The 16,499-nt window shown below is 37.5% G+C and overlaps 1 protein-coding gene across 5 annotated transcripts in view; it reads left to right on the forward strand.

Moving 5' to 3' along the window:
• The window catches only part of STXBP4 (syntaxin binding protein 4), a 219,997-nt gene that overhangs the window by 95,594 nt on the left and 107,904 nt on the right, over positions 1 to 16,499 (forward strand). For all 5 annotated transcript variants that reach the window (XR_015721309.1, XM_045773046.2, XM_045773041.2 and 2 more), the window contains one exon: positions 405 to 538. Coding sequence is in view for 4 of the 5 variants with exons in the window: in XM_045773046.2 (XP_045629002.1) it covers positions 405 to 538 (134 nt within the window). In the remaining variant the exon portion in view is untranslated. The remainder of the gene's footprint in view (positions 1 to 404; positions 539 to 16,499) is intronic.

The raw sequence follows: 16,499 nt of genomic DNA on the forward strand, positions 1-16,499 counted from the left end.
AATTTCAGGAGCAAATATACATATCAAGTTTATATTTAATATTATAGGAAGTAATAGTAAGTGTCCATTTAATAAATTTATTTTATTTCATTTGAATTTTTACAAAACTAAATATAAGGCTACATCATGTTAGCATAACATCAGCACTCACAAAATAAGCCCAACAAATGATTTATTTCTCCTTACTATGAGGTCAATCTAATTCTTTAAATATGTCTTTGTTACATAATAAAGAAATAAAAACAAATATTTTGTGATTACTTCATTTTATGGCTGTAAGAATACACTATCCCCAGAAATACAAATATTTTTGTACATAAGAATTCAGATTTAGCCAAAATAGATGTTATTTACTGTGTGACAAGTTCAGCTTTATATTGTTGTTTATATTGTTGTCCTCACAGTGAAAGAAGATCTATGTTAGCTTCTCAGACTTCCCTTACACCACTGGGAAGGAATGGACGTAACATCCCAGCAACACTGGCTCTTGAATCTAAGGAACTCATTAAATCTGTTCGGGCCATACTTGATATGGATTGTAAGTTTTCTGCAATTTTTCACTTTTTTTTCTTTCTTTCTTTCTTTTTTTTTTTTAGTAATTTATTTAACAGAACAAAAGGAAATTTCAAGCTTGATAGTTTAATTTTGTTAAATGTGTTGGTTTGCCTACAGTAAAATTAATAGCTAATTGATAAAAATAAATCTTTTTTTTAAGATTTTACTTATTAATTTGACATAGAGACACAGCCAGTGAGAGAGGGAACACAAGCAGGGGGAGTGGGAGAGGAAGAAGCAGCCTCCCAGGAGAGGAGCCTGATGTGGGGCTCGATCCCAGAACACTGGGATCACGCCCTGAGCCGAAGGCAGACACTTAACGACTGCGCCACCCAGGCGCCCCAGATAAAAATAAATCTTAATACACTAATTGTAGGGGGGAGAATATTTACTTTATTTAAAGTGCCTGAGAATGGCTTCTAAGAGAAGATGGCTGATTAAGACATGTTTTTACCTCTACTTCCATCCAAAGTCTCTTTGAAATTGAAAAATAAATAGAAAAATAAATCCACGACAGCACTGGAAACCTGAAAGGTTAGAACCCACATTGGGGAATTTTTTAATAATATACAACAGATGGGATAAAATTGAAGGTACAGCCCAGCTGAGCAAAAGACCCCAAAACACAATAAAGATGAAAGACAAAACTGCTGAAACAGGGAGTTAAGTAGAACCATGAAAAAACTTCCAGGATCGCAGGCAGGGAAAACTAGGAACAGACCCTTGGGCAGTCAGCAGGGTAATTAATTAAAGGGCTATGGAATAGCTGAACCAGTTCCCTGCTCATCAGAGCTGCTGGCTCAGGCATTTACTCCTAAGCCAGGCCAAGAGAATACCTCTCTTAAAAGAACTACATGATCTGTCACTGGACACTCCCAGAGTCAGCACTGGGCTCGAAAGAGAAGCAGGGCACTGGCTAAGTAGCTTCCAGCATCCCAGCAGACAGGGAGATCCCTGGAGAGAGTTTGAATGATTGGACATTTCCATCCTTCCCTCCTCCTGTCTCCCAGCACTTTTGCCTTTTCATGGATTCGGACTCCCTTTCTATCTGTTCTTCCATCTATTCCCATGATGTCAGTCTGTCTGCTGGTTGTCTTTGTGGCCTCTCCCATTCCACTATCCCTGTTTGCCACTCTTAATCTTCCCTATGCTGGGGACCAGATAGCAAATATATATAAATATAAATGTGAAGAGGTACAGATAAAATTCTATGTTAACAAAGTATCCAAGTAAGTTTCAAGTAAAGTCCTAGGTAGTAAATGGTTTGGCTTTGTAAAGGATAATATTCAAAGATCTATGGGGGTAACTTTTGGGGGTAACTTTTAACTTTAAAACTATGTTACAGAAAGAGGATTGGAAACCATGCCTCTAATAGTATGTGCTCAATTTCTGCAGTGAGTTTTTTTTCCCTTAATTTTGTATAATCTATTACGTTTTTAAAAAATCAGAAATTATATTTCAAAAATCCTATAAGAACTCTTTATGTAAAGAAATTCTGTAGGTTTCAGGGTAGATAAAAATAATCTATTCTAATGTATCATGTGTATACTCAGAACTAGAAATTCTGTAGGTTTCAGGGTAGATAAAAATAATCAATTCTAATGTATCATGTGTATACTCAGAACTTTATATATTAGACATTTTTAAGTGAGGGTGGCAACAGTGGAGGGAAACACCTGCACACACACACACATAGCCCAGTGGACATTGCCATCATTAACTTTAATTACCGTGCTAACATTAACCTTTACATTTGTCAAACATGATTATTCGAAGAAAATATTTGAAATTCAGCAGAACTTCTTTGGAAGAAAAGTGAAAAATTCCATCTGTACTTTTTATCTGTCATAAGATTGTACCTAGTCTGCTGTTTAAACTAGCAAATAGTTTCTACGTTGTCTTTTCATTTAGAAATATAATTGCTAATATTGGCATACATTTCCAGTACTTTTATAATTTTTATGACCTGTCTTTTTATGTTTGATAATTCAGATAAACTCAGCTCATTTTTCTTTCTCTTTATGCAGTAGCTTTTTTCTATATGTAATGAAAAGCAGAAAATCACTACCATGAGGTAGATAATTCAGCTGTAGTCTCTAACCTCATTTCCTTTGGTGTGACTGTCTGCTTATCTCAAGTAACAATTTGGAATTTTCTCTTGGGTAATTGCCTCTACTTTCTTGTTAGCATAAGTATACTCTGAGATGTTATATGATGGGATTTCCTCAGAAATGAGAATCAGGTTTCTTGGGTGTTATAGCTTAAAACCAGTCTCCAGGGAATATCTAGGAGATAATTCTGAACCTTTTTTGGATGGTGGCCTCCCCTGAAATCTCACAAAAGCCCTGTTCCCAGACATGTGCAATTATACACATTTGCATTCGTCTTCGGTGTGTTCATAAACCCCAACTTAGGAATCTAGAGGTAGGATCACAGAGAACACACATGCTTTCTACCACCTTGCAAACCTGGCCATCCAGCTCTCGTCAGGATACCTCTAACAGTGGAGAAGTATGTGAATGCTAGAGGCAGCCCGGAGGAGCAGTCTGAACCCACATAAACAGTGCTCTGCAGAGCCCCTGAGGATCCCTGGAGGTGCCCCGGGGAGCATCACAGTTAGCCATCCAACTGCATTGGGCAAATTGCTTAATCTCTGGTTCTCTTTCGTCATATAAAAGGTGGAGTTCATAAAATCTGAAGTGGCAGGATATGGGGATCAAGTGAGATACTCGTGAAGTAGCTAACCAAACACCTGGTAGTAGAAGATGTTCTATGAATGGACATTACTGCTGCCGTTGCTGCTAATGCTGGTACCACAGTATTATCATTTAAAGCAGCTCATTTCTCTGTGCCAAGTATTCAGTAATTATTGTCTAAATCTTCTTTCAATTTGGATCCATTTGAAAATAGGGTAGAGGAGAGCTTTTCTTACTGTATAACATTTAATGTTATTTTCGACTTTGAGTTAGAATGTAACCATCACAGGAAACCGTGGTTAAATGTCTGAATCAGCATCTTATCTTGCAGTTGTTTACTGCTAACTATAACAAAACTTTGGTGTGTTCCATTATACTGCCTCCCCTGAAATGTTATGTAGACAAATAGGCATTTTCTATCAGTGTTGGAACCCTTACAGGTGCGTATGCTGATCTCCATCAATATTTACATGGTCAGTATTGTAACGTTTTAGTGTAATCTTTATTTGAAATAACTACTTGTTTTGAACTGCAGTCTTTGACTGACATCTAGACTGACAAAACAATTCTGTAACAAGAGCAGGAAGAAGCAGTTCTATTTTTAAAATGCATAATAAAATATCATCTGGCCAGATATTCCCTAGGAGGTCTTTAATAAGAACTTATTGACTTGCTGGTAAATTGGCAGCACAAGCACAGGCATCTACCTTCCTTCAAGATTCCCATGGAAATGATAAACGGAATGTAAAAATAGAGTGAAAATCTTCAAAAGTGCTAGCAGTTACAGGCAAATCCCAAAAAGTTTTCGATAGAGCAAGTAGGACCACATACAATGAACTCACGAACAGCCAACTTGTTAGTCCCCCTGCTGAACAACAGTGACAATTGTGGGAATAATTGGAGGTGACTCTGGCAGGAGGACAGGCCCTAATGCATTCTAGTTTGAAGGGGTAATGAATAAAGCCAAAGACTGGCAAGGGGGTAAATGGACTCTTTTTCTTCTTTTATCTTGGTGAGTCAGTGGCATTTTTGAAATCCTCAGAATTCACAGACTCTGTGTCAAGCAGAAGGCCAGCTGGGGCTTGGTCCTTTAGGCAGCATAGACACACTTTACATCTGACATGCACTGGGGCACATAGGAAAGGGAGCCCGAGACAGTGGCTTCTGTACCAAATGCCACGCTGCTCTTTACAGCCAGCTCTGGTCCTGGCTCACTCACTCCCCTCAGACTGCTGCATCATCCTTATACTCACAACACAAGCGCACACTGGCCAGCTCCCAGCCAGAGCTTCGAGAGGTTAACACCAACAACAACTTGGTTGAATGTCAGTGCAACCAGGGGGTCCACACATCCTCTCAAAGGTCAAAACCCAATTCTGAGTAGAGAGTTCTCTACATTCAAGTTTTCATAAAGAGAAATACATAACACACACATATATATACACACGCGTGTGTTATATTTCTTATGTGTGTTATGTATTTATTATGTGTGTGTATATATATATACACACACACATTTCATTCAAGATCTTTTAAACAAACATATATACGTAAGCGTACCAGTATATGATCATGAAAAAGTCCACAGTATTAAAGCAAGAAAATAGAGCTGTCAAGATTCAGAATAGACTACCATCTACCAAGATGGCAGAGTGATCTCATGCCAAAACCTCCCCATTCTGCTCCTACACTTAGAAATGACATTTAAAATTATGTTTGTGTATTTAAAAGATGAAAACCAAGAAATGCACGTCTCTTTGCACCAGGAACAGAGGGTAAAACTGTAATGATAAGTGAGCCCTTAAGCTTCAGAGATTCACGGGATTGAGATGAGCAGTTGGAGCCAAGGTTTCTACACCCACGAGGACCCAAATGATGCCTGAGCAAAGGAAACAGGGAGCAGGAATCTTCCTGTGGAGAACACACTTTCTTTTCTTACGTTATATATTAGACATTAAAAAAAAATCCACCCAATTTAGGAGCCATCTGGGCCTGCCACTAATTAAAGTTGAAAGTAAATATCCGCATCCACTACAGGTGGCAATATAATTTGGCACAGCATTCCTGGGAATCCATTTTACAGTATATATCAAGAGTTTTTAAAATATCTGTTTGAAAAGTGGTTTTGAAAGTTAAAATAGTATTTTAGTGGTCATATATTTTAACGCAATAATCCCACCTGTTGGTATTTTGCAAAGAAAATAATGAGCAATGTGCATAAAAATGCATATATAATTATTTGCATCACAGAATTTCTTTTAATAGCAGAAATATGGATGTTCAACTGTTCCAACTTGGTTGAGGAATCGTAATTTTCACTCGACCAGTTGAAAACAAAGGTAAAGTTTATCCCATCAAACAATGACCACGTGATTACATATATTGGTCTATGCGAGCTTCCTGTATCAATTCAGGTGTTCTTGTCTGAAACTAGCAGTATTTTAACTTTTAAAATTAGAAGTCAGTAATAGCTGCTTTTTGTCTTTATATTTGAAAGCTAATTAGAAATTATTTAGGCAGATGGGAAAAGGTTTTATGAGAAAAAGGGGAAATGTCGTACTGTACATTTGAAGGACTTTATAATAATTTTTTTTCCTTTTAGAGCCAGAAGTCAGAAGTCAGACTTGATTCAGCATCTTCTCATTGTACTTATTCTAGGTCTCAAACTATCGTCACTGCTTCTCTTATTTCCCCCAGCATGTATTTTTATTAACTAACATGAGTTTATCAAAGGAAAAGCCATATATTTTTGGTGATAGTCAGCTATTCTGTTTAGAATGGGCATTATAGTATTTCCTTCTTCATGAAGTTATCATTGCTATTTATATATCTTTTCTCTCCTATAATTGGGCCAGATTGTTCCAAGCCTAAGGGGATAGTTTATGTGACTCTGATGCCATTTCACCTGTTTTGGTAGTGAGGTGAACCTGTTCTCTAGTGGTTTGATCATTCAGAGTTAGATAATACCCGTTGTAAATACTGGTGTTGTCACACCATTCAAGGAAAACCATGAACTCACATATTCTCTCATATTGTTGCAATTTGAAAGTAGGTCACTGCTGTGATGTTCCATTAAGAAAATATATCAAATGTAATCTCGGGTGATCTCTGGAAAGAAAGCTGTGAACCGTGCTTTGGGTTATTTAATTTTGCTTTACACGAGCAAATTATTGTTAGCGTCAAGAAAAATAAGTAATTTCTTTCCTGGTACAATTTTATTTCCAGGAAAAAGAAAGGGGGGGGAGAGAAAAAAATACCTCATGTAAGAAAAGGTAACCATTTAGATTTATTACTTCATTCCTTCATGAACTATTTATTGAGTATCTGCAATCGGCCAGACCCTGACTTAGGCAGTGGGGTACTAGCTTACAAAGTCCTTGCTGTCAGGCTGCTTAGGTACATTGTAGGGGTAGAATCAGACAAAGGAGTTAGCAAGTAAGTAAATAATTCCAGACAGCGATGACTGTTACGCATACAATAAAACCAGATGGTGTATGAGTAGGAATGCTAACCCTCTTTGAAGAGGTGACTTTTGAGCCAAGATTCAGCCAGGAGAAAATCTATGGGAAGAGTTTTTCTGGCCAAGTACTAAAGCCTTGAGGTAGGAGCAATCTTGACATATTGGAGTGACGGGAAAAAGCCTGGATTTCTGATATGTAGGAGCGAACGGATGAGTAGGCATGAGATAAGGGTGGAGATGTGGAGAGGGGCAAGACCACACCGGGCTTTGAACGCCACTCTAAGGAGCTTGGATGTTATTTTGAGTGTCCTAGGAGCCCCTGATGGTTTTAAGCAGGAGAAAGAAACCCGATCTGATCTAACATTTTAAAAGATCATTCAGGCATTTGTTTGCAACTGAGCAATAGTAGTAGCAAGAGTGGAGAAAGCAGGAAGCCTCGTTGGTTATTACAGTGATTAACATGGAACAGGATAGTAGCTTGGGCTAGGTTTGAGTAGCAAGGAACAAATATTCATTTTTAAAAAGAGATTTAGTAGTTCATCAGTGTATATCACATTTTGGAACACCTGAAATTCAATATTCATATTTAAACTTGATATTCATGTGCATACTGGGTCAGTGAGTAACCAGAAGTCCAGAGGCACAAAGCAATTATCCGTTGTCATCTTGGATCTTCGACTGTCGCATGTTTTCCTGTTGCTCCTTCTTCACATTAATTAACTCTTCGGTCTTTGCCTTTTTCATTAAACAAATTCCTAAGAATCGAAGTGCTAAAGTTATGTAATAATATCAAATCTATAATGACTATCTACTATTTTCTTTTGGTACGTAGGAAGCAAACGTAATACAGTTTGCCAGTCATAAAACCCAGGAAGCCACCATATTTCCAGTATTTAGCATACACAAAAAAGATCTAGTGTGAATCAGTCCCAGAGCCACCACATGACAGGCGTCCTCCTAGAAGACCATTTCCAGAGAAGTATTTCAGATACATACTTTAATCACGTATCCTGCCAGCAGCTGGAAGCTATGAACGCATGTCCAGATGAACAAGACTTAATTCCTCCCTCCAGGCAGGAATATAGTTGTCAAAGGGATTGCAGGCTGTACAATATCTAGGATCTATTCAGGCAAAAGCCTATATACCTTTGTACTAACATGGGAACATAGAATGCTTTCCAACACAAAGGTAGGAAAAAAATACAAGGACTGCTTCAAAGCTTCTAGAAGGCATCAATGTTCGAGTATAGTACACGATCTCTCTTTCCCAAAAAATGGAACTCCAATTCCTTCTCAATTAGAACTGACTGCAGTAATAGAGTATCTATCGTGGGGCTCATGTTTCAGTCCTATAACCCGACAAGCAAAATGTGAATGATGCCAGAAAGAAATATTTTCCCTTGAGGCCTGAAAATGTCCTCATCCAAATGGAATACATTCTTTCGGGTGAATGAAATAGGTGTTCTCCGAAGTTCGTATGAGGACAGAGTATTAACAGCTCATCTCAAGGGAGGCAGTGGCAGTAGCTGTCATGTGCAGTAATGGCTTTAATAATTATTTAATATGATACACCAGTTCGGTATAGATCCAGCAGTTCCTGCCTTTAACAGGAATTAATATTTAAAGATATAAAGATAAATATATAAATATATATTTAAAGATAAATATAAATATATTTAAAGATAATAATGCCAGAGATAGTTTGAAAGTACTATTTTGCATCCATATGTCCTCACAGCAACCCTGTGAGATGGGCATTATTGTTTTCTAATTTAAAAGATACAAAAAGACCAAGGCTCAGAGAACTTAAATGGTTTACCTCAGTTACACGCTTGGAAAGGGCAGTGCCAGACCCCTGACTTGGGTCTTCTAATATGAAGTCCTGTGAGTCTCACAGGAGTCCAGTTAAGTCATCACGTCGCAACTGAATTGGCTTTTTTGTTGTTGTTGTTTTTGAGCGTATAAAATGGCGAGGTGTGGTATTCTCAGTGGTATCTTAGATTTGATAAGTTATGATGACCTCCTGGAGTCTTGGCTTCCAGTCTGGAAAGTGGGGATACAGTCTTCCTAAGGTTGTTTCAAGGATTGAGTGAACTAGTATAAAAGTGCTTTGTAAATAAGGCACTGTAAATATAAGATTGTTTTATTAGAGTTCATTTTTTATTTTAATTAGAATCACTGACCAAAATTTACCTCAGCTTGACTAATTTTCATGATTTACAAATATTCAGAATAAAGCAACAAGGCTTAAAGAGCTTTAATAACTTCCAAACAGGTGTAGATTCCAACCTAACTCCTTGATGGCAATGTTTTTCTCAGGAGGTCAGATTGGGAAAATATCTGTTTTTTGGTTTTGGTTTTTTTTATTAGAAACCTTTATACTGTTTGTTTTTTTCTCTTCTTTTAGAGTGAGCATTTGTTAATTCTGAAATTTAAAGCATCCTTAAAAGTAAAAGAATTTTTAAGTATCATAGGAAACAGTAAGAAATAAAAGCTCGCTTTGAAACCATTTACAGAATAATGCACACAGAAGGAATAATAAATGTGCCTTGATAAAGATCTTGAAACTGAAGATACAGAGAGATACAAAGATTCAAGAACTGAATCTTTAAGAAAGAGTATTTTTCAAAAACGTGTGACTTTATGAACTTATTCTACCGACATTGCCAATTAGACTAAAAAATGATTAGGTCTTGGGACCATACGTACTATTTGTGTTTCTCATTTCTTTTATAATAACCACCAAATGCTAATAAAGTTAAAGTTCAAGTAGGATAGAGAGAGAGCATTGAGAGTGAGAAAACCTGCATCTAGGACAAGATTTTTTAAACCTTAGGTAAATTCCTCAACCTCACTTTTCCTCTTATGAAATGGAAAGAAAGAGCATTACAGCTCATTATATCACAGGATAAAATGAAGTATCATTTGTGAAATTGCCTTTAGTTTTTACATAAAAAATAGTTGTTTGTACCCTAAATGCTATCTTTATCAAAAAGATTTCATTTTTACTTGTAGAAAGGCAGAATGGTATTAAAAAGACCATATGCTACAGTTCAAATTCCAGCCCTACCACCTAATAGATTTATGCTTTTGGCGGTTCTGTTATCTCCCTGGGTCTCATTTTCTTCGTCTATGAAATTGGAGATATCACCAACTCATAGGGTTGTTTAGAGGATTAAAACTAATGTATCTGAAGAGGCTAGCTGATTAAAGATAATGTTTATAAAGTGGCTCCCATCTGGTAGGTGCTTAATATATATCATCATTATCTTCATCATTATAACCTTCATCATTCATTGTCAGTGTGTTAGAAGAGTATTTTCTTTTGTCCCTGCAACCTAGTCTGATATAAACTATTCTCTCTCTACCCTGCCTTTTTTTTCTTTTTTCCTTTTTTTAAATTTTTTTTTTTTTTTGAGAGCTGGAAACCTTAGAAGGTGGTGAAGGATTTCTACTCATGTTGATTTATATAATCTACCATTATTAAATTACTCCACTGAGAACATGTAAGAAACCAAGTTCTAAAATGCCTAAAAACAATTGCCAAGTACCATTTAATTCTTTAAAGGAGCAGTAAAGAAGCCCAGCTTCAGCTCAAATTTATTTCATGGCTATGAAGTTTGAAACAATAAAGTTTATGTCTAGCTAGCAACCTCAAGGGCCCTCCAAATGTCATAGTCTTTTTATAGAGAGGGGAGCCTTGCTGAACTTGTACAGAAGGTAGCAGTACTAAAACTGCCTGGGAATGGGTAAGCTAACCCCCAGTTCACTGCAAACCCTTAAGCTAGACTTGCACAGGTCTTTCACCCATTCAAGGAAGGAGTAAGCCTTATAGATCCCTGGTAGGAGAATGCTCCAGATAATAAGTGCAAAGGCCCTGAGGCAGGAGAGTGCCTAGTATGCTTGAGAAAACAGGTCAGTATGGATAGAGAGGTCCAGTTCATGGTATCATTCAATCCTCAGCCTGTTTACATTTATAACAATCTATTTCTTTTTTAGAATTTTATTTAAGTAATCTCTACACCCAATGTGGGGCTGGAACTCACAGCCCTGAGTTCAAGAGCCACATGTTCTTCCTACTGAGCCAGCCAGGTGCCCCAACAATCTGTTTAATGTTGGCCTTCTCTCTACCTCCAGATCTCTATTTTACTCCCATATTTTATTCTCTTCATAGGACTTCACACTATTTTTTGGTTGTTTACTTGTTTACTGTCTGTCTCCTCTATTAAAATATGAGCTCCTTGAGAACAGGGATCTTGAATATCTTGTTCATTACAATTTAGGTAACATTTAGAACAGTACCTGGCACATAGTAGGTGTTCATGAGATATTTCTATTTTATAATTGTGATTAATATTTGTTTAAGATATTTAATATATATGAATGTTTAATATATATGTTTTGATGTCATTTACTTAGGAGTGAGTTTAAAATAATGAAGCACCATTTTTACTCACCAGACGGCCACATATCTGTAGTGTTAATGAATACATAAGGGAACCCCAACACATTCATACACTGTTGACATATTTTACTCAATTCAGCTCTTGTAGAGAACAGTCTGACTGTGTCTCTGAGAGTCTAAAATGTACATTTTCTGTGACCCTTCAGTTTCATTTCTAGGAATTTATTAAATAGACATAAATGCCCATCCATATGAGTGAATCTAATATATAGCAATATCCACTTAAATGTAGAAGTAGACATCAGCCAATTCTTCCCACAAATATTTGTTGAGTACCTACATATGAGACACTAAGATCAGACTCTGCCAATGTTGAGGATGCCACTGTAGTAGAAAGTAAGCAGCTAAAGGTCGGACATGAGGTAGGAGAGACTTGTGGAAAAACAGAATTAACTCTTTTCTCTTGTACGTAAGGACCCTAGGTGGATGCCACACCCCATCAGCTGGGGATTTGTGACCAAAATATTTCCATGAATGACCACACCTTTTTTCAGATCTGGTGGAAGGGGAGTAAGACGACAGGCAGTTTCCTGTCAGAAATCCATGAATGTGAGTGAGGGTGATGCTCCAGAAAGAGCATTAGAGCTGAAAAAAAAAAAAAAAGAAGAAGAAGAAGGAAACCAAAGTACATCTGTAAAAGTGGACTTTGAAAGGCCAGGCAGAAAAGGAGTATGAATGATGCTTTCATTAAGGTGGACCATTAACTGGTGTGTGCCAAGCTGTTGTAATAGGGAAGCACTTCAACTACTGTAACACCTGCTGGGATTGTAGTTCTACCGAAAGAATCTAAAGAGGATGCAGTTGTTTAATTATGTGCATATCTGGACATATACCACAGATTCCAGATTCCAGTTTTGTTTCTTTTTAAACTTGGGTTAAATGGATTTGTTCTCATGTTTAGAGACCATGGGTGGGATTGTGACTTGTGGAGTAATAAATCCTAAAAGAGGAACTCCAGTCAGAACCTTACCTACAGTCTCAGCAAGAAGGAAAGGGCAGAAGTGTACATATAAATTGAGGAGAACTTCCCAGAGTTCTCTGCTAAGCTTAGATGTTCAAACAAATGTATAAAAGCTGGACAAAGAAACAACCTAGAACTAACAAGAACTCTTAAGAATAGTGGCAGGAATGTTAAAGCCAGGATTAACCTCAGCTTTTAAAAAGTTTTAAGGATGGGAAGAGCTCTATATGAAGCAATAATAAAGAGAAAGAAGATTCAGTATGTTAAATTAACATAGAGGGGAAAAGTCTAAGTAATGCGGTAAGACCCTCTTTGAGTCAGGGTCCCTATGATCCCTCCTTCCCAGTGTTCATACTTTGGTGTGATCCTGTCCCATGGAGGATGTGCAGGACCTGTGATTTACTTCTAACCAATAGAATACAGCAAAGACAGGATGTACACAGTAACATTGCACAAGATTTTTTAGTGCCCATTTTGCTGGAGCCTCCCACTCCTTTTTGGCTTCAAAGAAGTGAGCTGCCATGTTGGGAGACTCACATGGCAAGAAGCTGAAGGCAGCTTCATGTGAATAGCCAGGAAAATGGAAGCCTTTAGTTCTATAACCACAAGGAATTGAATTCTGTTGACAATAACCAAACCTTCCCCAGTCAAGCCTCAGATGAGACTGCAGCCTTGTGAGAACTTAAGTAGAAGACTTGGCTGTGCTTTGCCCAGACTCCTGACCCACAGAAACTGTGAGGTAATAAAATACATGTGTGTTATTCTAAGCTGCCAAATGTGTGATCGTTTGGCACAGCAATAGAAAATCAATATCATAAAATACTGCCATTTGCTTCTATCTTCTCAGTTGAGAAGACAACCTTGAGAGTGGCATGGCTAGAATTTTCCTTGGAATAAGACATTCCACTCTATAGAATAAGAGATACAAATTACATTTAGAGCTTTGAATCAATCTTCACATTCCCCATGAGATGACTCTCTTCTGTCTCCTTCACCTCTTTGACCCTTTTCTGTCCAATCAAAGGAAATTTGGAGGAGAAAATAGAAAGGATACTTTTTTGCCATCTTAATTAAGGCACTAGCCTCTAGAAACAGCTGCTGTTATGTTAGAAATGCTGTCATGAGTCTTCCTCAGAGAAGCAGCTCTCCCTCCTCACCATGTGATGTTGTCTCTGTTGGCTTAGCATTCCTACTACCTATTACAATACTTGACACATGGTTGATTCTCCATGACTGTCTGATGAATGAATTCCTTGTTAAGTTACCTTACCCATAAACCCAGTAAGAAAGAAAGTCATCATTCCCTACTGTGGTGCTCTTCCCTTTTTAGACTTTTGGGAATGAAAAGGCAAGCATGACATTTATTTATGTACATAGAAACAAACGAATAAACCCAGAGAATACAGAGATGAGTGAATTGCTTTTTTTATAAACCCAGAGAATACAGAGATGAGTGAATTGCTTTTTGTAAATAAAAGGAACCTTAAAAACCTAATATGAATACTGATTATTTCATAATTGTCTTTTTTTTCTTCTCAATCTACCAAGTTGTGTTCAGTTTTATAGGAGACATATTCAGTGTTGGTAGATGCCAAAAGCTTAATTGTCTGACTCCAAATGATACTGACATAATAGACTCATTTGCTATGCCTCCATTCTCTATCTTCACATCACATAAAAGTACAAACCTTTTATAACCTGACAATAATTGAAATGCCTCTATCTTTTATTCATTTTATTTTCAGCTTCCTTCTTTGTAGACCCCTCGTGGAAACATAATTTTAGCATTTTTCATTCCTGTTTGGTACACTGAATGCCTGGTCCATTGTACCTCATTACAAGCAATCTGTGAATTTTTTATAAATACTTTTGCTAATTCATTCCTAATTGTGCTGTTGGACATTACTGATGACAAAATGCCCAAAAGATTTGGTTTCATTTACATAACATATAAATAGAAAATGAGCAAAACTATATGCTCCATTGCTTACTGTCCATTTCAGAAACATGGTAATTTTTTAATCTAAACTAAGGAAATGAAAGTATTTCAAGTCATAACGTTATTACTTATGAGTGAGGTAATTACATATCTGTTGAATTAAAACTTTCATTTATAAAAAGTGGCTTAGGGTACCCAGCTGGCTCAGTCAGTAGAGTATGTGCATCTTGACATCGGGGTTGTAAGTTCGAAACCCATGTTGGGTGTAGAGATTACTTTTAAAAAATCCAAAAAGTGGCTCAGTGGCCATGTGTATTGCCTAAGAATGTGTTTGGATTTTTTGGTTTTTTGTTTTTAACAAGTGCTATATTACTTCTCCCTTATAGCCTATTCTCTAGTGGTCTTTAATGCATAAATCAGACCCAGTCACCCCCAAGTCAAAACTCCCCAGACATTTCCCATTACACTTAGAATAAGATCCAAACTCCTTACCATAGACCACAGGATTGGAGATGTTGCTCCGGGGATGATTCTTATAGTTCTGATAGTCGAAGCCCTAATACTGTAGAGAAACGGTCTAACGGGGGAAGAAGGAAAAGTCTTTTAGGGACAGCTCAGAGGAGGGAGAAGAGCCAGATGGGAAACAGTCAGGATGATAGAAGTAGAAACAAAGAGTAGACTACTGGGAGGTTTGAAAAAAAAAAAAAAAAAGCCCAGGGAAAGAGAATTTCAAGGAGGGAGTGGTAAGCAGTGCTCAATGCTGATGATAATATGTGGGCAATGGACCAGCTGTGATTGTAAGCATTTGTGACCTTTACATGAGAAGCTCCAGTAGATTGGTGAGGGCAGAAATACATCTTACACCAACACTGTCTTGAATGTCAGTTTAATCTTTCTTCTGTGATTCATGAGGCATTTCAATATCTCTTAGGACCTCCTGGTCATATGATAAATATCAGTTATGTAACTCTAGTTTAAAAGGTGTAGGGGTAGGGAGAAAAAGGTACGGGAAATTGAACTGAACCTATACCGATCCTACAGCATGTGTTGGAAGTTACTTAATCTGAACGCATCCCTGCCTGGGCCCAGGTTTCTGTGATTTTTCTAAGGAGGGATGCCATGTGCTCTGATAGCTGTCAGCAACATGTCATTTCAATGTGTGCCTCGTTTTTCTAAATTGAGAAGTGCTAAGATAAGAGGGAGAATGTTAGTTAGGCCAACAATATTTTTATTTTATTGTCTGCTGACATAAAAAAATGTGTTAAACTTTATTTTCGTTATTTTGCAAAGATCTGAAAAGAATGAATAAGCAGGAAAAATTGCTCATAATCCACTACCAAGAGGCAATCATTATTTACATTTTGGCCTTCTTACTTTTTGGTCCTTTTTTTTCTTCCCCAGCTTTTTAAAACTTCTAACACTTTCATGTTATTTTTATACAATGGGAGAAGGAGTACGGTGGTTAACAGCATGGACGTGAGAACCAGGTCTCCTGGGTTCAAATCCCACGTCTGCCTCTTACGAGCAATATGACCTTGATGAGTCTCATAACCTCCCTGTGCCTCAGTCTCCTCACCTGCAAAATGTAGGAACCACTAATTTTTTATAACTCATTTGTTCTGATGTCTTGGGTACAAAAGACAGTTGATCCCATGCCCTTTTCACCTTTCCAGTCTTATTTGTTCCGTTTTCCCCTCCACCGGCAGTCATTTAGAAAAACTTCTCATCCCTTCTGTCATTTTGCTTATCTTTCCCCTGATGTTCTGTACTTTTGTCATATTGTCTTGATATGCAAATATTGTTTACAAATAAAATATGGGTTAGGAGCCACCTCAACTCCTGGAGACTGAGCTAAAAAGAGAAATGGAGGAACCCCGTTGAGGATTAAACTTGTCTAATGGCCTTAAAGTTGTATTGCCCTGTACCCTCACATTCGAGTCAAATATGGCCTGGATCTGTTCTGAAATAAAAAAGAGTAATAAACTAATTAAAGCATTTGATTGTCTGTATCAGAGTTATTATCCTACAAATCCATTAACCATACAATGATAATCAAAAGACTGGATGGGCCGTTAACAGTAATATGTCCCTTAGGGCAGCGCATCACAACTGTGGGTGCTGTGTGCAGACTTTGTGACAGAAATGTCTCTAAGACTAGGCTAACTGTGAACTGTTTAAGTAATAGAGAACCCAAGGGAAAACAGTTTCTTCTTCTTCTTCTTCTTCTTCTTCTTCTTCTTCTTCTTCTTCTTCTCCTCCTCCTCCTCCTCCTCCTCCTCCTCCTCCGCCTCCTCCTCCTTCTTCCTCCTCCTCCTCCTCCTCCTCCTCCTCCTCCTCCTCCTCCTCCTCCTCTTCTTTTTTGCTTCAAGAAGGGTTAATTGGTCAAATTACCCTTTATCCTGTTTGCTTCAGAAAAATAATTG

Source organism: Ursus americanus, chromosome 23 (assembly GCF_024610735.1).
Source record: "Ursus americanus isolate L20-20 chromosome 23, mUrsAme1.1.p, whole genome shotgun sequence".
NCBI classification, from domain to species: domain Eukaryota; kingdom Metazoa; phylum Chordata; class Mammalia; order Carnivora; family Ursidae; genus Ursus; species Ursus americanus.